This window comes from Terrapene carolina, unplaced genomic scaffold, assembly GCF_002925995.2.
Source record: "Terrapene carolina triunguis isolate 2854851 unplaced genomic scaffold, T_m_triunguis-2.0 Scaffold629, whole genome shotgun sequence".
NCBI lineage: Eukaryota > Metazoa > Chordata > Testudines > Emydidae > Terrapene > Terrapene triunguis.
This window is the reverse complement of record NW_020664980.1, coordinates 4,360,973-4,385,928: the sequence shown is the minus strand read 5'-3', so window position 1 is coordinate 4,385,928 and position 24,956 is coordinate 4,360,973. Positions and strand designations below refer to the sequence as shown.

Here is a 24,956-nt window from a genome sequence, read left to right as displayed (position 1 = left end):
GGTTTCAAACAAACGTAAGGAAGTTCTTCATCACAAAACATACAGTCAACCTGTGGAACTCAGGGGATGTTGTGAAGGCCAAAAATATAATGGGGTTCAACAAAGAATTATATAAGTTCATCCAGAATAGTGAATGGCTATTAGCCAAAATGGTCAGGGACACAACCCTATGCTCTGGGTGTCTTTAAACCTCTGACTGCTAAAAGCTGGGACTGGATGACAGGCTGGATCAATCAATAAATTGCCCTGTTCTGTTCACTTCCTCTGAAGCATCTGCCATTGACCACTGTTGGAAGACAGGATGCTGGGCTAGATGGACCCTTGGTCTGACCCAGTATAGCCATTCTTATGTTCACTTTTCCTGTAATTCACACTTGCTGTAATTCAGCTTGGTCTTTTTTGTTGTCTCTCCAGTGACCCCCACTTCCGAGATGTACCGTGGCTCACTTCACAACCAGCTCAGTGGGCACCAAAATTGCTAGGCACAAAAAAATCCATCCTCCATTTTGGGGAGTCTTGTTAACTTTTCATTTTTTTTTGTAATGCAGGAAGAAACTGAATAGGCATGTTGGATCTCTAGATTTACTGTGACGAGTAAAGTGACTTAGCTCTCTGAACTAAAAAAGATGCACCAAAGCTACTATTGGCAAAGGGAACAAAAGTCAGTGATCTGATTCATGTAGTTTTGGGTTTGCAAACTGGGATTTAGGGCTGAAATTTGGGGCCTATAGTCCAAGCCCAAATAGCATGTGCAATTCTTAAGAGGGGAGAAGATAAATTAATTTGCTGGCTCAAGCCACAGGATTTGGCTCCAGATCCAGTTTCTGAATCTCATCTCAAAGTTCCAAGGTGTTTGGAGACAGGGATATGTTTTTGCCCACTGTACAGCATGAGTCTGTCAATCTCTCAGGGCAGAGTCAATGTGCTGTAATGGGGATTTCCACAGGATTTGGAGGCATTGCTAACTTTCTCTGCAGGATTTTTCAGAGAAAGACAATGTGCCTGATGCACTTATGAAAACCAGGAGGAACTCCCTGGAAGCCAATCAAGTTACACTGGTGTAAAACTGGTATAAGTGGGAGGAGAATCAGGCATGAGCTGAGGAGTGGATGGAGAGCCAATGACTGTTTAGGGAAAGGAAAATCTGGATCAGTGTTCCAAGGCCTATGAAAATGAGCAGGGCAAGATGGAGCAGCAAGGTCCATGTTTCTGAGATGATGACTGAGCAGAGCTGGAAGGAACTGAATGTGTATGTATGTTCTAGGCTCAGTGCTGACATCCATCTTATATGTGGCATCAGGGCTTTTGCACTGTGAACACCTTTGGAAATTCTCCAGGAAACTAGAGCTTGGGTTGGGAACTTCTGGTTCTAATGTCTGGAAACAAATTTTTAAAACAATTTCATGGTGGTTTGTAATTTTTTTCCAGTTGTTATGAGGATATTGGAGAACATTCCTCTCCTCTTAATTGTCTTGTTATAATGTAAAAAATAGAGCCTACCTCATTTTAATCTGGCTGAGGTTTTGAGTTTCTTCTAAAGCCAGCTCAGCATGAGCCTCCAATGGACGGTTCTGGGATTGCTCTCCGAAGCCTGATCTGAATGCAAAGTATATACAGTTAAGCACAGAGATTGTCAGGCCTCATTTCTTAAATTTGAGTGCCTCAAATTTTTAGTGCCTAATTTGACACACCTTGGGCCTTGAATTAGAGTGGTGAGTGGCGAGCTGCTCTTAAAATCAGGCCCGAGGTGTCTTGAATTGTCTCCCCAAAATTAGTGGATACTCAAAAATTTAGGCATAATTGACTTATCCAAGATTACAGAATAAGTCAGAATCAGAAGCAAGAACAAAAGCCATTAGTTCTGAGTCACAGCTCCTCTGACCACTAGCTACATGCCCTTGCTTACTAGGCATGGAACAGACATTATGTTCCTGAGTCTATGGTTCTTACATGATAAACATCAAATAGCAAAATTGTGCTGTTACAAAGACATACACTATCAATCAATCAACTAGCTACTGCTCGGTATACCATTGATTATTAGAACCTGATGCCTTTCAGAGGCTTTAGGCCCAAGCATATTTCTTATGTGTGCAGCCTCAAAAAGCTGAAATAGCCCTTTGTGAAGGAAAGGACTGCCAAGGAACACAGGGCTGTGGGTCTCCTCCAAGCCATTAAGTTTTTGAAAGCTTTGCACAAGAAGCAGAGAGGCTGGCAATATCAGTTTGCAACAGTATTCATTGCCTAGCATAAGTCTGGTTTTCAAGGCCACAGTTTTAGATGTATCAGATGCCCGGCTGCATTAGACAATGATTTCAGAAGCTTCTCTCTGTGGGTTTAACCCATCTTAAGGGTGTCCCTTCCAAGCAAGTTATTTGGGGCATAATACTGTGGTCTCATGGCATGAGCCTATGTTACAGCTTTCCAAGGGAAGTGTGCAGCAAAACCTCCTTGTCCCATCTCTGGTACAGCCACAATCACATTGAATACATGAAAGATGTAGTCTATACCTGAATGTGTCAGAATGGGGTTATCTGTTACTATTACCTGATGTCCAAGTTGAGTGTCAAACAAAACCATCTGTGAGAAAGTGATGAAGAAATTTCTATCCCCGGCTTTTCATTTCTCTACTCAGTCTCCCAGACTCCCACTCTTTGCTCTTTTGTCGTCTCTCGCCAACCCCTTTCTCCCATGTAATGATGTGTTGGTGTTCTTCCATTGTTTTAAGGCTGAAGTCCCCACAGAGCCACATTAGTCAGCTGACATTCAGTATTTCTGGAGGAGATCAATACAAGTTGTTTAGCTGGTCTTTGGATGACCTTTCTTGTCGTCCCTGAGGAAAGTGAGAGCCACAAGAGATGGACTTGCCCCTTTGGCATATGGCTAATGACAGCTATTGACGTGAATGAAACTTTGCCTTATCTATAATTACCCATATTGTTTAGGCACACCTTCCCTGGACATTTCTGAAGGTTTAGTAGTCTCTTATTTCACTCATTGGATCCTCTTCCACTTAGGCTTCCTCCTCCTCTAGAGAATTCCACCAAGGCTGTCCATAGTTTAATTTCACTTTCACATTCAACTGAGAACCCATTTCTGATCCATTCTTCATGCATTTGGCTGTTAATGGAGACAGGTTCCCCAGTGTCTAATCCCCCGGAAAGCTCTCCACTTCCTCCTGTGTCATACTGCCCAGAGGCTGCTGCGCAGATAATGCTAAGGACAGAGTCTCCATCTTTCCATGTGAAACTGGAGTCGCCTTTCCATCTCAACAGCACCTTTTCATACATGATTATTGATCACTCCTTATCCTTCAGGTCATACGTGGATCAGAAGGAGATTCCCACGACTAGTGTTAGAGTATTGTGCAATTAGAAACATTCCACGGGTTTAACTCTTTCCTCTGAAGCAGCACTATAGGCCACTGCCAGAGGCAGGATACTGGACTAGCAGGATCATTGGTGTATACAGGTATGGCAGGCTCCTACAACTCCTTGTCATATGTGACAAGGGGCCATAAGAGACATATGTAGGGCTATTTGCATGTGGTGGCAAATGTTTCTACATTGAAGGGGTTAAGAAGTTGTATTTAAGAAAGCCCCATTGTTCTGGTTCTTTCTGTTCTAGAAGGACAGTGTCTATGATGTGCTAAGGGGCAAGAGAAGTTAAAGGAGAGAAACCTGGGGTGGGGTGGGAATCTTCAAGTTTCTGTCAGGGCCATGAGGGAGCCAGAGCTGTGGAGCTGATTAAGGGACAGACCAGCTCAGCTACCTCACGTGTCATACTCCATTAACTGCAGAATGTGCATCTTATGTCGTCCTTGATGTTTCACACAAAACCTAAGCATGATACGCCTCTTCTCTTCTGTCATGCTTTTTTCTTTTCTTTTTTCTGAGTCAGCAAAACCTCCCCTCTGAGGCCTGCGGTGCCGGTGCCATTTTGTTTGTGGAGGCAGGTAAAAGGAGAATGGTCCTTTCCTTTTGTTGTCCTGAAACAGTTTATTTGAAGCTGGATATTTATTAAATAATCCTCATTCAGCTCCACTGTAATCCTACAGCGATGGGAGGTAGGGAGAAGAACTGTCAAGTGCTTCTGGGCAGTAGCGCAGCAAGAACAGTGGCAAGTATTATAACACCAGCAGGAAAATCACTATCCCCCATGGCATGTGTTACAACCAGCACCATCATTAAGTAAGCTTTGCGCCAATGATGGGAAGCTGTGACGGGGTGTACCAACCCTGCACTGGCCCAGAAAGGGTTAACCATGCAATTAGAGCCCAGGAGGCCATGCCCCCAGACCCTTGCTAGGCATGCTCCAGTTGGAAGCAGTATATAAGAGGAGGCGGCTCAGCTCTGTCTGGGTGGACTGAGGAGGAGAGTGGATGCATGCTGCCTGTGGAGGCTGAACGCGCTGAATCCATGGCAAGACCCCAGTCGACGAGGGAGATGGAGGGCGGCTAACGCCAGAAGAACTGCAGGATCCCGAAGCAAGGGTAGAAAGTGACCCACCACTTTGAGAGGGGAGCCTGAACCTGAAACCAGGACTGCTGGGTCCACAGGGCCCTGGGTTGGGACTTGGTGGACCTGGGTCTCCTACTCCTTTCTGTGCTGGCCACTAGGCCTTGCTGCCCAGAGGACAAAGGCAACCCCGTAGACTCTGGCTGCTAGACTTCGCTGCCCAGAGGACAAGGGCGGCTCCGTTGGCTGTGGTTGCTACACCTCGCGGCCCGAAGGTGAGGAGCCACCATCTCCGGAAGGAGATGATCCTCCCTTTCCTTCCCCTGATGGCCTGATACCCTGCGACAGAAGCCTTCAGATTTAATACTTTCTTTGCCCAAAAGATGGAATTATATGTGCACACACATAAACATATAAGCCGTGAAGTCTCTGTGTGCATAGGCCCAGCTACATTGTATTGTTAAATGTACTTAAAGCCTCTAGACACGCTAGATTTCTAAGTGAATAACTTCTTACAATAGCCTTTGCATTTCAGGGCAATTGTACATTGCTCGGGTGGTTATAGCCACCCAGCCATTGTCTTCCTGCCTTGTAACACCTCCTAAGCCACGTTATAAACAACCAAATAATAATGTACTGCTAGTTATGTCTTAGCTATACATGTGTGTGTTTGTGTAACTTTTATGGTTTGAATGTTACTTTAACATGAGAATAGACAGAGTCATTGTCACTTGAATCAAACACTGACTTGTGCTATTTAGTAATTAAACCTTTGGAATCTTGTGAATAAAGCATCACTTCTTAAATGACTTTTATGTCCAGTCTCTGGGCAGGTCTAGATTAACCATTAACAATAGGCAGATTAACCATTAACAATGAAAATGAAAAAAATATTTTACCCTTCCACGCTACGTCAGTAGAAAGAGTGCGTGGCCCTTTATTAATATCATCACCCCCATTTTACAGCTGAAGAAACTGAAGCATACAGACTTTAAATTGTTTGCCCAAGGTCAAAAAAACAGGAGTAGAAACCAGGTGGAATGCTGATGTCAGTGTGAAAGGTGAGAGCACAGCACAGTGGAGGTCTCAGAGGAGGAGAAAGTCAGAGCTTTCCCAAGGACGGGTGTGAATCCTGATACTGGGACCTGACTTCAGTTTGTTTTGTGAGGTTGGTGTGCTGTACTAGAGGAAGAAAGTCTGCAGTTGACGAAAGGTTCCGTTTATGGAGCAGAATTTGACGTTGATAAAGTATGCAGTGTTGTAGCTGTGTTGGTCCCAGGATATTAGGAGACAAGGTGGGTGAGGCAATATCTCGTATTGGACCAACTTCTGTTGGTGAGAGAGACAAGGTTTCGAGCTACACAGAGCTCTTCCTCAGGTCTGGGCTTGATGACGATATGTAAGTAAGTCTTAATAAAGTAGTAAGAGTTTATTAAAACATGGTAGTTGGAGCCCCTAAATGGTATGTTTTAAACCAGCCACTTTCTAGAAATCTTTACACCAAGAAGGGCAACTAAAGCAAGACAAACACAAAATGTTTGTTTCCTAAAGGCCGTATTAACCCCTTCGGTGCAGCGTTAGGCATCAGCTACGTGACACAAAACACATGTGCAGTGCTGACTCGTGTACCTGGGTCACAACCTCTTTTTTCAGTGTTCTGGGTGTGCCAATGAACAACAAGGGGGCTGTGGTTAGCCAGAAAGGTGCTAAAGGGATTATTTGTCATTCCCGTTTATTAGCATGTACCGCATGCTGTCGAAGTACTCCACTGCAGCAGAGGTGGGTTCTAATCTTGGTTTCAAAGCACAAGTGGAAAATGAGTTTGCTGTGTCTCAGCCTAGTCCTCAATTATTTTCCAGCTAACTAGGGGGATTGTTTTACAGCATGAACAAACACAGATACCATAGGCTCAGCTGCAGACAGCTACGATTGGGTTAGTAAATCAATTCTATTAAAACTAAATAGCTGCAGATGTCTATTTTGAGTCAGGTGGATCTGGGCCAAGGATTAGAATTTCTGCACTGGCAGCACTCATAATGTGAAAAAAACAAAGTAAACCCAAAAAGCCCTCTCCTTCATCTGAACTCCAAGAAAGCAGAGAGGGGCTGGCAGAGCTGAGCTGTAACCCAAATACAGAAAGACAAGCTAAAGCTGAAGGTCATTAGCAGTGATCTGAAGGGAGGCTCAGGTTAGCTAACAGTTATTGTTGCAGCTCCGGTGAAACCAGATAGGTGCTAACCTGAAAAGGGAACATGAAATTGACTTGTAAGGAACAACGAAGTGTTAACAGAAGGGTTTCCTGAGCACAGGGAACTACCTTAACTAATATAGGCAGAAGGTACACTGGAATGCATGTACCATATGAGCTATTGTGCAGACTACTAAAATGGTACATGAAAAATGTTTGACAGCCAGAAAAAGGTGAATAGCTTTAACTCCCATTAAAGTCAGGGGGGAGTTAAGGGCACTCAGCACCTTGGAAGATCAGGCCTGACATGAGTAGAAGCACAGTCCCTCCCCTCTCACACAAAATGCAGTGGGATTTTCCTTGTCAGTAGAATGTCTTTTTCTGTTGAGGGATTGGTGGAAGAGGCAAAGAATGGGTGGATTTGTTCTGAGCCTCTTTGGCGCAGCATCTCCCTTACTTCCATCATCCTTCCCTCATTATTATTATTTGTATTACAGTAGTGCCTAGGAGCTGCAGTCATGGACTACGTCCCCACTGTGCTAGGTGCGTGACAAACACAGAAGAAAAAGGAGGCCAACTTTCCCTCCAGCTAACGGCTGCATGTGGCTCTCTCTGTGGTCCATTAATACCGCTTTTGCATCAGCTGCGGGGAGCACTGGAGAGTGGGTGGGAATTAGTCCCAGACCTGGGATAATGTTGAGTTTTTTTTATAAATAGGGAATCAGAGCAGCCAAACCTGGTGCAATGGGTGAAAACTCAAGAGGCAGTATACCTGTCATACAAGGTCTCTGAGCAACAGTAAGCAATCCTGTGTTTTGCGCCATAAACTCTGTTATTTGGTTTTGGAGACTGATTTCAGTTTATTTTATTTGACATCTGCCAGTAAGATGAAAGGAAACTGTGATATATTATTCCCAGGGTAGCTTGGCTCAAATCCCATGTTTTCACTCATATTCCTGCCATGTTCCCAATTTTTCCAGCTGAGTTTGAAAGAGGCACATGATAGTCAAGTGACTTGTCCAGGGTCACAGAGTAAGTACTTGGCTCATCCCAGGATTCTCCTTTTTCACAGTTCTTCACTCTAACTAAAGGAGAGAACCCCAAAGCACAGCTGTAATGTGCTGTAATGTACTGTAAAGTGTTGGATTTGGGCCTAATGGAGAGGGGCAGAGAGAGCACATTTTAAAAGCAAAGTAGTAATCGGCTATGTATAAAAATATGTGACTACGTATAAGTAGTAACAGACAATGGCCAATCAGTGAAAGAAAGAAAAGAGACGGATGCTGATGACAGCAACAGCAATAGCTGTAGTATTACACCTGGGGCAGGGAAACTACAGAATTGTCCAAGGCACAAACAGTAACTAGGGAAAGTGAGAAGCAACTTGATGTGCAACATATTTCTTCTGCCAGTGGTGACACTGCAGGCTCATTTACCGTATCCCCTGCCACTGCCTTCTTAAAAAAGAAAAAAGTGTCCCCCATCAAAACGAATAAAAAGATCTGTGGTATGAGGTATCAGAGGGGTAGCCGTGTCAGTCTGTATCCACAAAAACAACGAGGAGTCTGGTGGCACCTTAAAGACTAACGGATTTATTTGGGCATAAGCTTTCATGGGTAAAAAAAACGACTTCTTCAGATGCTTGGAGGTATGAGATGTATGAGGTGTATGAGGCTCCCATGTTGAGCCCACAGACATATTCATGGCATTTTGATATAACTCTGTACAATGCTACTGTGCCTGCTGTTGGTGGCACTAGCAGCATTCCTGGAGATAGTCTAGATCCTGAATCCCAAGAATAATTTATATTCTAGAGACCTGATTCTCACAAGCTCTTCCACCTGGGTTGAACCCTACACCAGTGGAGAGCACCATTTGCTTCAATAGTGTAGTTCTCAGCCGACGACTGCCTTCAAGGTGCTCCAAGCTGCCCCTGCCAATCAGCTTGTAGGATCAGGGCCTTGACCTGTAAATTGAGATTGATGAACTGGATTAGGATGGGGGGATGGAAGAGGAAAAGAAAGAGAAATATGCTGAAGACTCTTCCCCTGGTAGAGTAAAAGAGGAATAAGAGGGGAATTGTCCTGGGGGGAGGATGGGAAGCCACATACCCGGCTGCCTAAAAAAGTGACTCCAAGACAAAAGAAAGGTGAGGGCAGTGGTGCTTATAGCCCATTGCCAAGAGCTGGCCCACCTGAATGTGAAAGTAAAAGCTCATCAACATCTAAAGGAAGAAACATTTTCTACCCTGAGGCAGAAGATGTCTCCAAGATTGTTTGCTGTAGCCACAAGGAAAGAGATCTGTGAGGTTTGATAGCATATATCAAAAGCATATTGCCAGTATGACCTGGTTGCACTGGAGAAAAAAGTGGAGCCTTGAGAGGTGACTGTCCTAACAAATACAGTACATCCCAGCATAGGCGCCGACTTCTGCTTCCGCAGGTGGGTGCTCGACCCCCCTCTGCCCCTGGCCTCGCCCCAACTCCACCCTGCCCCGCCCCCATTCCAACCCCTTCCCCAAAGTCCCCGCCCCAACTCCGCCCCCTCCCTGCCCCTATTCCGACTCCTTCCCCAAATCCCGGCCCTCCCACGTTCCCGCTCCTCCCCCTTCCCCCCAGCACGCCGCCAAACAGCTGTTTGGTGGCGTCAAGGCGGGAAGTGCTGGGAGGTAGGCGGAGGAGCGGGGACGCAGCGCGCTCAGGGGAGGAGGCGGAGGTGGGGCATGTGCAGGGAGCTTGGCTGCCAGTGGGTGCAGTGCACCTACTAATTTTTCCCCATAGGTGCTCCAGCCCCGGAGCACCCATGGAGTCGGCGCCCATGCATCCCAGTGATTCCTTTGGAGTTCAGAATCCATAGTCAATGAACAGTTAATTGTGAGATAGACTGCAGACAGCAAAGTACCAGCACAATGATTATCTGTGCAATAGCCATTCTCTTTGGCTCATAACAGGGGGTTCATACAGATTCATTGTTATGGATTAATATATCATTTGGAGCACATTTTGCAGTATACATAATGATTCATCTGTGCCCAGCTTAATAAAAAAAAACATTCCTTAAGAGAGAGAGAGAGACAGTGAGTGCAATATATGGTCACATAAAAAACAGAATGTGAACGAATGAACACATCGCTCGGTGGGTGTCATTCCAAGAAATATCTCACTCAGCTCCAGGTTTCTGAAATCTAAATGCCCCTGACAGTTTCTTGGAGTTTAAAAAAGGTTACAAGGCAGCCAACCCACTATCAAAGCTTCAAGACCAAATTACTGTGTGGTGTTAACTCCTAAAGTCTGCCTTCACATCCCTCTCCACAACCCTACTTTTTTATGATCATTGACAATGGAGACTACATTGTGAGATCAGAGAATGATAGCTGACTGTACAACAGCCATGTTGCCTGCTGTGTCTGAATTTGGTGGTGCAAGACATTCTGAAGAGATATGACAGCATTCAATATCTTCTGACAGTCGGTAATAATTGTATACGTATCCATGTACACGCACGCACACACACGTGTGTATACACCAGGGCCGGCTCTAACTTTCTTGCCGCCCCAGGCAAAAAAAAAGAGCGCCGCCCCGCCGTAACACCCCCCGCAGCGCCGCGCCACCGAAACCCCCTTCCCCTTCCCCCAGCGCGGCGCTGGGCCACCCAAACCCCCGCCGAGCGCCGGGCCACCCAAACCCCCGCCCTCCCAAGTGCCACGCCGCGCCGCCCTGCACTCCCACACGCCGTGCCGCGCCACTGAAGCCCCCGCCCGCCCGAGCGCCGTGCCAGCCCCCGCACCCCCAGTGCCGCGCCGCTGAAACAAAAACAAACAAACAAACAAAAAACCCCGAGCGCCCCCCGCCACCCCAAGATTGGCCGCCCCTTCCAAGGTGCCGCCCCAAGCACGTGCTTGGTCGGCTGGTGCCTGGAGCCAGCCCTGGTATACACACATCTGCCCCTTCACCCCCTCATGTCTGTTTGTGTCACTCAGTAATAGCCTATAAATGCCTTGGAAAAGTGCATGAGAATACTCATTTGGTCCTAATGAAGGGCTCAATCCTGCATCCCTTGAAGTCAATGGGAATGCATTTATTGGCTTCTGTGGGAGCAGGAGCAGGACCTAAAACGTGTCAAATTAATGTGACTTGATGCTATGCTAGACGGAAAGGTTGCTGGAACATCACAAACCCATGCAAGTATGCCTAGGGGCACAAGCAGTTGGCAAAGGTCTAGGGAGTGGATTTAGAAGCTTTGGTTTCCTTTTGCTACATGGCAGTCTGCTACAGACAGTTTGGATGCATGATCCCAACAAAGCTTGTTTGGAATGCATCAATCGCTATTATTCCTCTCCAGTTCCCGCACTCCTGCCTCTGCAAACAGACACAGCACTCTGGGAACTCAAATATAATGCGTTTATTCTGATGCTCATATCAGAAGTATGCAGGAAAAAAGAAAAATACAGAACCACTGAGGAAGCATTGTGATTTGACTGCTAAGAGGAGAGCATTCCAATCCTGTCACTGGTCATACAGGACGATGCGTTTGCATAGTCTTATTTCTGTCCCCATCATAAAATTACAGCAAAATTACATTTTGCATTGTTTCCTTTATTGTTTGTGGTTGTGTGATATACTCTGATTTTTGCTTGAAAAGCAGGTCGTATAATGCAATTTGGTAGTGCGACAGGCAGGGAGGAGGAGAAGGATAGCTTAGTGGTTTGAGCATTGGCCTCCTAAACCCAGGGTTACCAGTTCAATCCTTGAGGGGGCGATTGGGGGCAAAAATCTGTGTGGGGGTTAGGCCCCCTTTGAGCAGGGGGTTGGACTAGATGACCTCCTAAGGTCTCTTCCAACCCTGATATATTCTATGAAATGCTTTCAAAGGCAATAATATTAGACTCTATTCTCTTCCCTGTTCCCCTTTGAATTGTATATTTCAGATTTTACATCATTTAAAACCATCTCCCCATATAGGACAGGTAAAAAAATATTAAGTTTATTTACAAAATGCCTCATCTGACATTTGTTCCCCTAAATGACTCCCAATATCCCTCTGATGATAAACATCAGGAAATATTCACTAGGTATACTTGTCCCCAAACTGCCAGTACAAATTATTTGTACAGAATTCAGCTTTCAGCCCCAGTAACATCTACTGCGAGTGTCCAACTAGTTATAGATTCTCCGGTGTTAGCCATTTGATAAGTGTTGGTCTCATCAACGTATTAACATTAAACTAAAACAGTAACACTGTAAGTATACAAAACCAATAAAAAATGCTGGGGCATTTTGGCCCATTGTAGACAAAACCAAACATCAATGGTAGAAGATTTTAAAGTGAGAAATAATAACTTAGCACTTTATAGTAGTGAAGGAAGGCTATGTAAACATTAGCTAATTAAACTTTACATTACACCTGAGGTAGGCAAATAATATATGGAGATATACCTTTCCTCATAGAGCTAGAAGGGACCCTGAAAGGTCATCAATTCCAGCCCCCTGCTTTTATTAGCAGGACCAAGTACTGATTTTGTCCTAGATCCCTAAGTGGCCCCCTCAAGGATTGAACTTACAACCCTTGGTTTAGTAGGCTAATACTCAAACCACTGAGCTATCCCTTCCCCCATAATAATTATTTTTACTCCCATTTCACTTGAGAGGGAAACAAAGGCGGCGGTGTGGCTACTCAGTGACACTGCCAGAATTAGAAATCCCTCCTTCTCCTGAGCCTGACTTAGCTCTGACAGCAAACGATTTCAGGCTCACAAGAAAGGGAATTCCAGAGCTCAATACTGATTGCTGGGAGTGCTCATCCAGTGATTGTCAACAGGGCTCATAGCTGATCACAGCCATTGTGATGGTGCATAGGGAGAAAGGCATTCTCTAAGGTAGCTCGGATCCAAACCATTTGGGTTTATATATATTCACTTATGCACATGCTTATATTTTATGTTGTGTGTTATGGACTAGCTAGAAAATAAATCTCAGTGAAAACGAGAGATGTTTCATTCTGGTGTGCACAAAACTCTGTTTAAAGCTGTACTGTACTGGATTATTTAGTATTTTATATTCATTGTGTTGGTTTCACAGATTTCTTTGAGGAAGCTTTACTCAGGCACCATTCTTCTCAGTTGCTCTGGTAGCATAAAAAGTATGTTAGTATCCCTTTAAATGCAGCAGGCTGAAGTTGGGATGAATTCAGCCTGAACATGGCTCAGTCATTTGCTGAAAGAAGTAAAAGAGAGAACGCCATAGGGCCGCCAACCCACCACTGTTGCTGTTTCCTTTTTTAATACTGATAATTAGCCCCCATGCATCTCATGCTAGTTGAGGCTAAAGGAATCAACAATAGTAATTGCTTTGTGGGTTGGAATTTGTGTCTGGCAGTCTTGAATAGAGCGGTAGGTGAATGGGCAGCGGCATGCTTGTTCTGAATACATAGGGTGTCTAGAAGTATACACAGCTACCCCTATTGACATGGTTTATCACAGGGGTTCTCAAACTGGGGGTCGGGACCCCTCAGGGGGTCACGAGGTCATTACATGGGGGGTCGCGAGCTGTCAGCCTCCACCCCAAACCCCGCTTGCCTCCAGCATTTATAATGGTATTAAATATATTAAAAAGTGTGTTTAATTTATTAGGGGGGTCGCACTCAGAGGCTTGCGATATGAAAGGGGTTGCCAGTAAAAAAGTTTGAGACCCATTGGTTTATCAAATGCATTCATTCAATATTGTCCTATCCAAATTAAACATATTCATCTGAAAATGAAAGTACCTGAATTTGTGCGATATAGTTACACATCCCTCATCCTACACGCCTAGCTAAGTGCAACACATTTAGAGGGGATATACTGCACCTACACTCTCAGCCTGGAAAGACAGAGTAGGGCTGCTAGCATGTCATGGTACCTCCATGAAGTCTCTCTCTGTGGAGCTAATCTGTTAAATCATGCTAACCCACCCTTCATGACAAATTGTCTTCAAAGATTAAAGTCTTATTTCTCATCTCCTGCTAATAAATCTGGGGAAATAATCACAAATGCAGATGTGTAATTGGAAAGCAGCAATGCTGAAAGAGACCTAGGGTTGTAAGTGGACAGAAAATTAGATATGAGTTTTTATCATGATATGGCAACACAAAAGGCCAGAGTGGCTTGGATTTAGACATAAGGGTCTGCCTGTATGGAGCCCCAGGGCTATGAAGTCTTCTAGGCTACACAGGATCTGAATTTCTGATGTAGAAAAAAACAAAAGACATAAACAAAACCAAGCCCTTTAATGAGAACCACAAACCTTTTGGGCCTTCTTTATAAAATAAAGAAGTAAAAAAACACACAAGCTCATTTTTTTCCCTTTGTAGATGAATTTTAATGATTTAAGGGTCACAATGCCTCTGGGAAGTACTATCATCTCCATTTCATTGCTGGAATAACCAAAGCATAGGATGGTTACATGACTTGCTTCCAGCAACAGCTGACCCACTAAATTACATGTTTTTCTTGAAAATTACACTTACTAAAAAAGTACAACAGTTTACTACAGTCTTGGATCCGAGGCAATGCTAGCCTACTAGGGGCCCTAAGCAGGAATATTTTTTGCTTCCCCCACAGCTAAAATTACTAATTTCATTATTTCCACAAACCAAAAAATATACCAACACTAACACTATATGTACTAATACACTCGTTAAAAAGTCCACATTGAATAAGATGAACTGTATTTTGAGGGTAATACTAAATTTGGGCCCCTTTGAGCTGCTTGGAGCCCTGATTGAAGTCTGCTTATGTTTAGTACCACCACTGCTTGGACTTAAATGCTGAAGTGTCATTATTGTAAGGGATCATGTATGTGGCAGCCATGTTTAAAAAACATGAGTATTGTCATCACAGCTGCAGAATCATAACACAAAAATTGTATGCTGTATTACAGAGATAGGCCTGGTATAATGGTCTGAGCAAGTCATCCTCAGCTCTGGCTTTCCCAATGCATTGAATCTTCGACATGAGTCACTATTAGACCACACATTCTTTGGAGAAGGGCTTCTCTGTGTGCATTATACAGCCCCAAGCACATTGCTATCTTTAAATAAATACAAAGAAAAATAGGATTTAATAATCCACAAGCTGTGTATGTTTTAGTACTACTGGGGCTCCATTGTACTAGACATATTAATAGATGTTTCATGCCCTGAGCTGCTTACAATTAGAGCTAGTCAAAATTTATTGTTCTAAACATTTTTTTGTGAAACAATGACCTTTTCATCAGAAGAGAAATTTCTGCTTTTGATGTGTTTTCAACAAAAATTTTCAGTTATTCAAAGAAAAACCTTTCTGTTTTCACCTTAAAATAAACCAAACACACACTTTTTGGGTTGAAGTTTTATTGGCAAAACCTCAAACACCTTTGAAGAAAAAATTAAACTTACAAAAAAATTATTTTTACTGCAATATGTCACAGGAACAAACAGAAACCATCCCAACCAGCACTCCTTACAATATAGATAATCCGGACACACGAAGGGTGGGAGGGGAAATCAAGGCAGAGAGGAGTGAAATGATTGGCCAAAGGTCACATAGTAGCCTATTGGCAGAGGTGGGAACAGACCCCAGGTCTCCTGCCTTCCAGTGCCCCATGTAAGCCCATGCAGGGTTGGTGTGTAGAAAGTTTTTGTACAGCACTGAGAAGGAAAGTCCTCTTCTCCTGACAGGGAAAGTTTAGTAGTGCTCCCCCCCCCCCAATTCCTGCACTGTTCTTGTGGGGTCTCCTCTGGTCCCTCATGAGGTTGTAGCAACAGGTTTCAGAGGAATGTCCTTGAGTAACCCCCGTTCTTGTCCCAGCACCTCCCCCATGTCTCCCGCCGTCTCGGTAGCTACAGTATTCCTTTAAGAGGCGGTGGGGGTTCCCTCTCCTCCTTCATGCGACTTGACACAGGCCTAGCCACGCCCCCCTCGCCTGTTGTATCATCTCAGGGGCATCCCTCCTCCCTCTCCCCTCCCTGCCCCCAGCAGCTCTTGCGCCGATTGGCTCCGGCTGGCGCAAGAGGAGGCCTCGCGTTCGAAAAAAAAAAAAAAGATACCCGGACGTTCCAATGGGAAGCGCGTTCGGAAAAATGATACACAACGTTCCAACGGGGAAGGGAATCGTCCCGATTGGTCCCGGATGCCATCAGGGCTAGCTGGCTGACCAGCAGCTGCTGCCGAGTGAGGCCGCTGGGCTCCTTGCTTCTCGCCCAGCTAGGGGAACTTTAGGTAGCAAGCGGCATTGAATGGGCTGGGAGACAGCAGCGGAGGCACCCTTGGGTTTGCAGCGTGTGTGGAAGTTCTCGCCATGAGCAATCCCCAGGCAGCAGCAATTGCTGCTACTGCAGCACGAGCCCCCTCCTCTTTGCTGCTCCTGTTCCCACCCCCTGGCATCTGAGGCGGATCCTAGTGCAAACCCTGAGCCTCATTAACTCCTCTGACCTGCTTATTATTTTTAATTAATTGATTCCCCTCCCTCCCTCTAAGGTGCCTGGAAATCTGTGACCAATTGCGAAGAGAGGGGTGCGACCCTGTGGATATAGTTTCGTTTTCTTTTCAAATAGACCGAGAACATATACTTGTGGTGTTGGGGTTTTTTTTTTTTTTTTTTTTTACAATATATTTGGTTGCACTGGTGGGAATTCCTTCTTTGGTGAGTTTTTTGTATAAAGGGTTTGTTGGAGGGGTGTGTAAGGAAACCATGGGACTACCTGCTTTGGAATTTAGTGACTGCTGCTTGGACAGCCCCCAGTTCCGAGAGAGGCTGAAATCTCATGAAGCTGAGCTGGACAAGACCAACAAATTCATCAAGGAACTGATCAAAGATGGGAAGTCGCTCATTGCAGCACTCAAGAGTAAGTGACGGCGACCCTGAAGGACAGGGGAAGGAATGATGGTGGCTTAAGCCTGATAAGGAATCCCGAATCGCATGTATCTGACCCAGTGCCACCCGGGATACCTGGATGGAATAACGGGAGGCACTGGCTGACAGATACAAGAATCTGGAAAGGGTATTGGATGTAGAAGCAGGAAGCTGTGGGGAAAATAGGAGCGGAGTTAAGTATTGTATGATCGCCTTCATGCTAATGCCTTATTGCTTTTCAAGAGTTGTGTTATAGCTTAATTAGTAACAAATGTGTCTATTGGAAGTCTTGGTTGGGGTGTGGTGCACAGGGGTTGGGGGAAGATAAGGAGCTCTGAATGAGAATGTCTTAGGGGTGTCTTTCAAAATGCACTCCTGCAGGCGAGCTGCAAATGATCTGGCTTTCACCTTTCGATATGTAAATAAAGAATGGGTTGGTCTTTAATGACTTTCCCCTTCTCCTTCTGAAAGTCCTAGCATATTCCTACTGGGAAAGGCCACTGTGATAGCAGCTTCTCAAAAAGGGGAAGGGTTATGGTTTTTGCAGGTGGGTTATTTGCCTAGTTATTTAAAAGGGAGCAGCACTCTACCTTTCCTTACAGCTTTAGCTGTTAGCAGAGCTGTCTCTTCTATTTGAAATTATTTACTTAATTTCCTGTTAATAGAGTGGGAGAGGGGATGTGAGGACAGTTGAATAATCAGGAAAGTAAACACACAAACAATGATTAATGTCCTTTTTTTGGTTCTAAATTCCCTCCCTCAAGGAGAAAAAAATCCAACCCTTGTGGTGGTGGAATTGTATAGTCTACTCCTCACCTATAAAGTGCGTGTGTAACGTAGCTTCGAAATCCCCCTGACTCCACATCTTTAGGCTAAATGCCACTTGGTCATGGTTCTTAAATACTGGCAATGTTTAACTCATCTCAGTGTGGATGTTGTACCTTATCTGCAACATTGCTCCTCATGACTTTTGTACTTGAAGTGTGACTTACATATATGACTGCAGTAAAAGACCATTCACTAGATACAGAGCTTCTCTAAAAGCTGATCATCAGTGTTACTTTTGGTTGTCATTGTTTCTGACCTAAAATGAAAGAGCTGTACACTACTGTGTGTCCTTTTCCTGTTTTCTCCTAAAAAGTAGCTAATGGTGTTGCAACAAGCTGTTTTTAGTCTGAGGCCTGTTCTCCCATCAGTTCAGGAGGAATACATTTATGAGCAGTTCTTATTAATGGTAATGCAGGCATTCTTAGCAAAGGATTCAGAGTTCCATAGGGCATGTGAGCACACAGGGAAACCTGTAATATACCTGTTTGAAAGGCTGAGTGATGAGTCTGTTGCCTGCCATAAGGAAAAGTGTTGACATCTGATTTTTAATTTTAAATCTGCATGAATATTACTTTTTAAAAATACATCTTGTTATATGGTGAAGTGTGGATTCAGTAATGAAATCCGTCTCTTGAAAGAGACTGGTAACAACACCTGCTGCCTTGCATTATGCAGTCAGCTGTTCATACACATGTTTTTGTACAATTACTGATTTATCTCAAACTTGACCTGTCCCAGCACTGAGTCCCATTCCTCCCTCTGCCCCAAAGCAGTTTGTGGAAACTGAAGAGGTGATTTTTTTGTAACAGGGATACAATTTGTTGTAAAATTAGGTTGTAGGTTAAGACTATTAACTTATCTCAGCATTTATTTTTTATTTTGTAAGTGGACAGAATCAATATGCGATCCTCAGTTTAACTTTCTCCAGCATTGAAAAAACAAGATGTCCCAGTTACAATATAAATATGGTAGGGATCATGTTTTACATATCCTAGCCCCCTACCCTGCTCATATCATATATATATATATCAAGCTTAGATTTGCTTGTGTAGTAGGGACCCAACGGGTGTAATTGTGTCATTGAATCATGTTACAGCCCGGATTAATATAGGTGTGACATGGTTTAGATTTTTATGCACACAGGTAGGAGTAAATCATGTTAAATATGGTCTTGGAGATGCTATATTCTTAACGTAATTTCCCCTATACAGGCTCCTTTTCACTGTAGAGAAGTCCTAAATTATGGATATTTCCTCTGGCTAATATCTCTCGTGCTCTGTCTTAAGAGCATATTTTCAAAGTATCTTGTAACCTAAATGTATTCCATTTTTTATTGATTTTTAAAATTTGATTTTTTTATAAAAAAAGGGGGATGGGCGGGAGGTGAAAGACTAAACCTTTCTGGAGGGATAGCTCAGTGGTTTGAGCATTGGCCTGCTAAACCCAGGGTTGTGAGTTCAATCCTTGAAGGGGCCATTTAGGGAACTGGGGTAAAAATCTGTCTGGGGATTGATCCTGCTTTGAGCAGGGGGTTAGACTAGATGACCTCCTGAGGTCCCTTCCAACCCTGATATTCTATGATTCTATGATTCATCCACCCTCATGGCTGTGGTTCCTGTAGAACAAATTCATTTGTGACAGCATCATGATATTGCCATGTTCTCACATCTTGACACTACAGCATGGTATTTTGTATGCCCCAAGAGTTATTTGGGATTTCTAAAACACGGACGGGGTCGGTCACACACTGAAAATCAGGACAGGGGACGTTCTTATCCAGGGCTCCTGCATACAGGTTTGTCATTGGAGGGTTCCTCATAAATGCTGAGTTGCAGCTGTTGGGTTTTATTTGTGCTCTTTCCCCCTCAGGTCAAATTCTGAGCCTACAGGTGTTTAGTTCCTTTACACTTGTAATCTCACCACAGAGGTTCTGTGTTTCAGGATTCCCCTTTGAACTTCTCTACACTTTGGGTGACTGACTGTCAAAGAATAAGCATTCACAAATTTGCCCATATGCAGACCTGAGACCTGATGCATTACAGCAGCATGTTTAATTTTGTGGCATCATAAGAGAGCCTTTTCCTGCTGAATATCAGCATGTTATTTGGGGGTAAACCATCTACAAGCATTGTGTTCTTGAAGCCAACATATCTCTTTCCACTACAATAGTGGAACATACATTTGAAATTTCTCTGGATTAATCGAAGTATAGTTCTAGTGAATTCCTTTTTAAGGAAAGACTGATCTGGGAATGCTTTCTCTCTTCTTGTTGGGATCAGGCTTTATGACAAATATTTTTATGCTACACTGAATTAATGTGACTTACATTTCTTTAGTGGCATCTGTATATGTGGGTTTCCCCAAGATGCTTCCCTTTCCCTTGTATGTTCTTAGCTATTAATTCTTGGAATCTGTGTCACTTTCCATATGTCTAAGACAGCTAGGATGATTCCGGTCCAGCAGCGACAAGGATGAGTTACAACGTTGCCTGGTGATAAAGTTGCAAATTCTTCCTATCTAAATTGTGGTGGAAGAAAGTGAATTGGTCTCTTTGATGGAAACAACGTTTTTTTTTGTTTTGTTTTTGTTTTCTCCTAGCTTCATTTCAATAAACATCTTGGATGAAATCCTGGCCCTGAATAAGATGGTGGCAAAAATTCCAAGTGACTTCAGTGGACAAGTCGAGGGGAGTCTTTGCATTGATTTCGCTGGGCCTTGAATCAGGCCCATATGACTAACGGCTGTTAACAGCATCACACTAGCAGGCATATTGTGTGAGAGCGAATGGGTTAGAATGGACTGCATTGAATTTCTCTTGGCTTGTTACTGCAACAAGCTATTTTCTGACAGGGTAGACAACTGACTTCTCTGACAGGTTTCAGAGTAGCAGCCGTGTTAGTCTGTATCCGCAAAAAGAACAGGAGTACTTGTGGCACCTTAGAGACTAACAAATTTATTAGAGCATAAGCTTTCGTGGGCTACAACCCACTACTTCTCTGAGCAATCCTGTTCTGAACTTGCCTGAGTAATGATCAGCTTGATCTGTTACTGAAGTGAAAACTTTAGGAGTAATAGAACTATTGTGTTGTCCTTCTGACTAAAATCAAGTGTGCTGTGTAATAACTGAAATGAACTCTATCAGGAGTGGGGGGCAGAAGGGGGAAAGGGTGTCACATACTGTATTTTCAGAGGGACGTATTGGGTACTTCAGTAAGTGTCTTTCTGTCTCTAATTGCTCTGATGCAATCAGTGCTTATAGTACTCTGGTCTGTGGAATTTCTTTATTTCTTTGTGCTTGGTGTTCTAGGAAGGTAGATCTGCATTCTGATCTCTGTTACTCCTGTGCAAATCTGAAGTCATTTGCTTCTCCTGTATGTACCTGAGTAAGTGAGATCAGAATCTGGCCTGTAGAGAAATGCATTTTTTGCCCCAAGGTGCTTATAATCTAAATTACAATATGGACCATACTCTTCAGCCATAATATGTAGCGGGTATGAACATTGTTGTGGTGCAGTTCTTAAAATAGCTTAATGAACATTCAGTGAAAAGTTTTGGAAGAAATTATTTTTTGGAGGAATTGAAAGTTAAGTAATCTCGTGTGAAAAGAGGGATATAAGGGATGTGAGAGCCAGTTAACACGCATACTGTCTTCCTCTTCTAAAAGCAGCTCATTCCGTGTGGGTATGTCTACAGTGCAAAGAAAAACCCACGGCACCGAGTCTGAGTGCCCAGGTCAATAGCACTGTAGATGTTCCAGCTTGGGCTGGAATCTGGGCTCTAATAGCTGGCAAGGGAGGAGAGTCTTGGTCCCCAGGCTCCAACCTGGGAATGTCTGCACTGCTATTTTTTTTAGCCCCGCAGCCAGAGCCCCGTGAGCCCGAGTCAAGTGACCTGGGCTCTGAGACTCTCTGCCACGGGTTTTTCTTTGCCGTGTAGATGTACCTTGCATTTTCTTAAACAAACATATGAGTATAAAGCAGTGTAAACATGTAGCCCATGTGAACACACACACATCATATCTGTCTCTGACAATTTTAATTCTCTATTTTCAGGAAATGGAGGTTCCAGCGTTGGGATGGGTCTGTTATAGGGTGACCAGATGTCCCGACTTTATAGGGACAGTCCTGATTTTTGGGTCTCTTTCTTATATAGGCTCCTATTACCCCCCCAACCCCTGTCCTGATTTTTCACATTTGCTGTCTGGTCACCGTAGTCCGTTAACTTATAAAAAATAAATTCAACTATTAGCACTTATTAATTTCAATAGTTTTATTTACAGTTTTCTAGCGAATCTGCAAAAAAATGTTGGTTTGTCAATGTTACTGGTCTGGAGATTGCTAATTTCCAGTAATGGTAAGTATCTTCCTAGAGATTCTATTTAGAACACTTTTGTATTGGCTTTTTAATAACAATGTCAAACTCTACTGCTTGCATCAATGAGACTGCAGTGCACTTAAAGGCGATTTTGTGCCGTGTGTACAGAACCTAGAAGAATGGAGTCCTTGTCCATGATTAGAGCTTGTAGGCACTATAGAAAAACCAGTAATCGTGATATGACTTTCTATTCCTAATAGTCTAGGAGAGTTCAAGTCTGAGCACTTGCCCCTAAATTGTATTTTTATGTCTTTTAAAAGGTATATATCATTCAGAAAATGACCCTGTTTCTGTGGCCCTTTCTCACGAATAATTGCATTAAAGGTAGAATTAAGACTTCTTGCACGAGGAAGTGTCACAGAGTCAGACCTGTTAGTTGGAGAGTGCATGTGGATCCTGTTTGTCTTGAGAATGCTATGCAAAGTAACAACCCCTTTATATTAGGTGAATATTTTTGTATTGAAACATCAGTTTAGCTGAGGCTGTGACTGTTTTTCTCTGTACGGACCTTTTCAAGAATAGAATTTCAGGTTTATTTATTTATTTTTTTAAATGGGTTGGGAACTTTTAAAAGGAAAAAGTCAAGAACAGAAGAAGGTGGTGGTGTTCCTGGGGGAAACATCATCTCCTAGTGACAGAATATTGAGATGTCTGAATTCCCCAAAAGCACCTTTTGTAAAACACTTTCACTGGAATGCTTCCAATACAGATGAGGGGTTCTGTGGTGCACTTGATTAGTGCACTAAACCTTTCGTCTCTTGAGGCAGGGTGATTCTGAATTGGGTCACAATTAAAAATGCATTTCACACAACCATGGTGCAGGACTAGACTAATCGGACCTATTGCAGCAGGCTCGTTCACAAAAAGTTTTTTAAAGGGTCGCAGCTCCAGAATGTGTATTTTCTTTCTTGCTTGTATTCTTCTCTGCCTGTCCCAAACATTGGCTGTCAAAATGGCTCAAAGTAAGTTAGATCCTGCTCTGTTTCACTGGTGTAAATCTGGAGTAAATCCATTGACTTCAGTGGAGTTACACTGGTGTGACAGAGAACAGAATGTGGCCCTTTAACTTCTTCCTCTGAACATCTCTTTGTTCTTCAATGTGGAAAGCCCAATAACTTCAGGAAGAACTGGTGCCCGGCACCTTGCAGGATTGGTCCCACTGAGACCACTCGGTTGTTTTGTCCACAACTCTTCACTAAATCATTGTGGAGGAATCCAGAGGTGTCTGGCAGAACCATTGGGGTGGCCTGGGGTAGAATTTGCCATTGTCTGTAATGAACTTGCCATAGTCTGTATTGATGTTAGTGTCTGACTGTCATAATCAACAAACTCACTCTTTTCTTTTCAAATAAAGTGAAGTAGGAGGATGATTAGGACCTAGCTGTTTTTTATATCTTAAGGTAGTAAATTTCCTTTTGGCTTGTTAAGCACTCAGTTGTAAGGTCTACAGACACGTCTCTGCATAGCATCAATCATGAGGTCTCCCCAAGCCTGCGTGGTAGCACATAATAGTCTAGTCTCCTGTGGGTCTCATTTCTGTTGTTGGGTTTAGTACAGTATGTTGGTGGTGGTGTTGGTGGCCAGTAATATACAGGAGGTCAGACTAGATGATCGAGTGGTTCCTTCTGGCCTTAAAACTCTCTGACTCTATGGTGGTTTTGTTTTTCCTTTCGTTACCTGCTGCTGCAATGAATGTGTGGTGAGCTGTGAAGCAAATTTGGATGAGAACGGCAACCAACCCGATCCATTTGGGAAAAATCTACTAAACTAGTTAAAGGAGTGGATGTGGGGTTTAAGTACAAGAGGTTTTAGTGCAAGTCTTGTAGTAAAACTCACTATTTAAATATCTGCTTGACAATATAGTCTTTATATTCTTTCTTTTGGCTGTTTCATATCTTCTTCACTTCATTTTAGACACAGGATGTGTGTGAAGGGTTGGCTCTTTTGATGGTGATAAATGACCAGGGTTGAGTATCTATGCAGTGTTTTGTTGTAGTCTCCTAATTTCCGCCTCTCCCCACACCCTCCAGGCAACTTCTCCTCACCTGCAGTCCAATGAGATTAGAAGTGTGGGAGATTTTTGCCTGCATTGCTTGAACAGTTGTGACTGATCGGCCTGTATGACTGAAAAGGTTAAGCACCAAGTACAGAGCGGTATATTCCTTGCAAATTTATGTGACTTGTATATAGGCCACAAGGTAGCCCTTGGCAAGAACTATTTTCTACTCCAGGTTTACTCGGCAAGTCTCATTATACATCCAGCTGGTTAAAATCAGCAGTGTCAAGCACTGTGTCTGTCTGTCTAATCAGGAAAGATGATTTCAATGGGTATAATTAAGTTTTCTCACTTGCCATAATCCAGATTTCAGAGTGGTAGCCATGTTAGTCCCTCGTTCTTTTTGCATAAATCCAGATTGTTTGTTTGTTTTTAAAGAAAAATATCTCTTATGGATTCTGTGATCAGCTTTCCTGGGGTTGCACTATTTTCACCATTTATTTTAAAGCACAGAAGGAGTTTTAGCATTGAATGCATGTGGCTTAAAAACAAAAAACTTAGCTTTTGCGGAAGACTAACCTCATTAAAAATCCTGCAGTGCTTGGGGCCCATTTCTGTAGTGAGGATTTTCTTCTATTTTGGCTTTCCTTTTTTAAGTAAGGGAGGATATGACTCTCTGTTTCCACTGTCTCCATTTATTTCTTCCTGATACTTTCAGTGGCCTGGTTTTCATCAAAATATGTCCCTCTCTGCGACACAATGCATAAATTATTCAGAAAGTCTTGCAAATGCTAAGATCTAAAGTGACGTTAATGATGAACTGCAAAGAGTGGAACCTGGGGTTCTTGTGGAGGTGATGCAGGTTAGCTGGCAAAGCTGTGTGGTGGTTGTAGGCACTGGGAATAGTTGATCTCCAACCCCCTTCTTCTCCCCCTTTGTACCTTCTCTGGCTGAGTCTGAAACATGGTGGCTGGATTAGGTAGGGTTACCATACGTCCGGTTTTTCCCGGACATGTCCGGCTTTTTGGTAATCAAACCCCCGTCCGGGGGGAATTGCCAAAAAGCCAAACACGTCCAGGGGAAAAATACCGCCGGCCGGGCACTTTCCCTCCCGCGGCTGCTGTGCTCCTCCCCTGACACTTCAGCTGTGTTTAAGAGCCGAGCTGCCCGAGCGCTACCGGCTTCGGGCAGCCCCCATGCCTCCGGACCCTGAGCCGCCGGCCGGGCACTTCCCCTCCCGGGCT

At 43.7% G+C, this 24,956-nt stretch overlaps 1 protein-coding gene across 3 annotated transcripts in view; it reads left to right on the top strand.

The window, feature by feature from the left end:
• Positions 1 to 24,956, top strand: part of ARHGAP26 (Rho GTPase activating protein 26) — a 443,229-nt gene that overhangs the window by 110,490 nt on the left and 307,783 nt on the right. For 2 of the 3 annotated variants that reach the window (XM_026659432.1, XM_026659433.1), the window contains exon 1: positions 16,353 to 16,506. The exons of the other annotated variant lie outside the window; for it this stretch is intronic. In XM_026659432.1, coding sequence (XP_026515217.1) covers positions 16,353 to 16,506 — 154 coding nt within the window. Of the gene's footprint in view, positions 1 to 16,352; positions 16,507 to 24,956 lie in introns of those variants that run through there. 3 annotated transcript variants of the gene reach the window in all.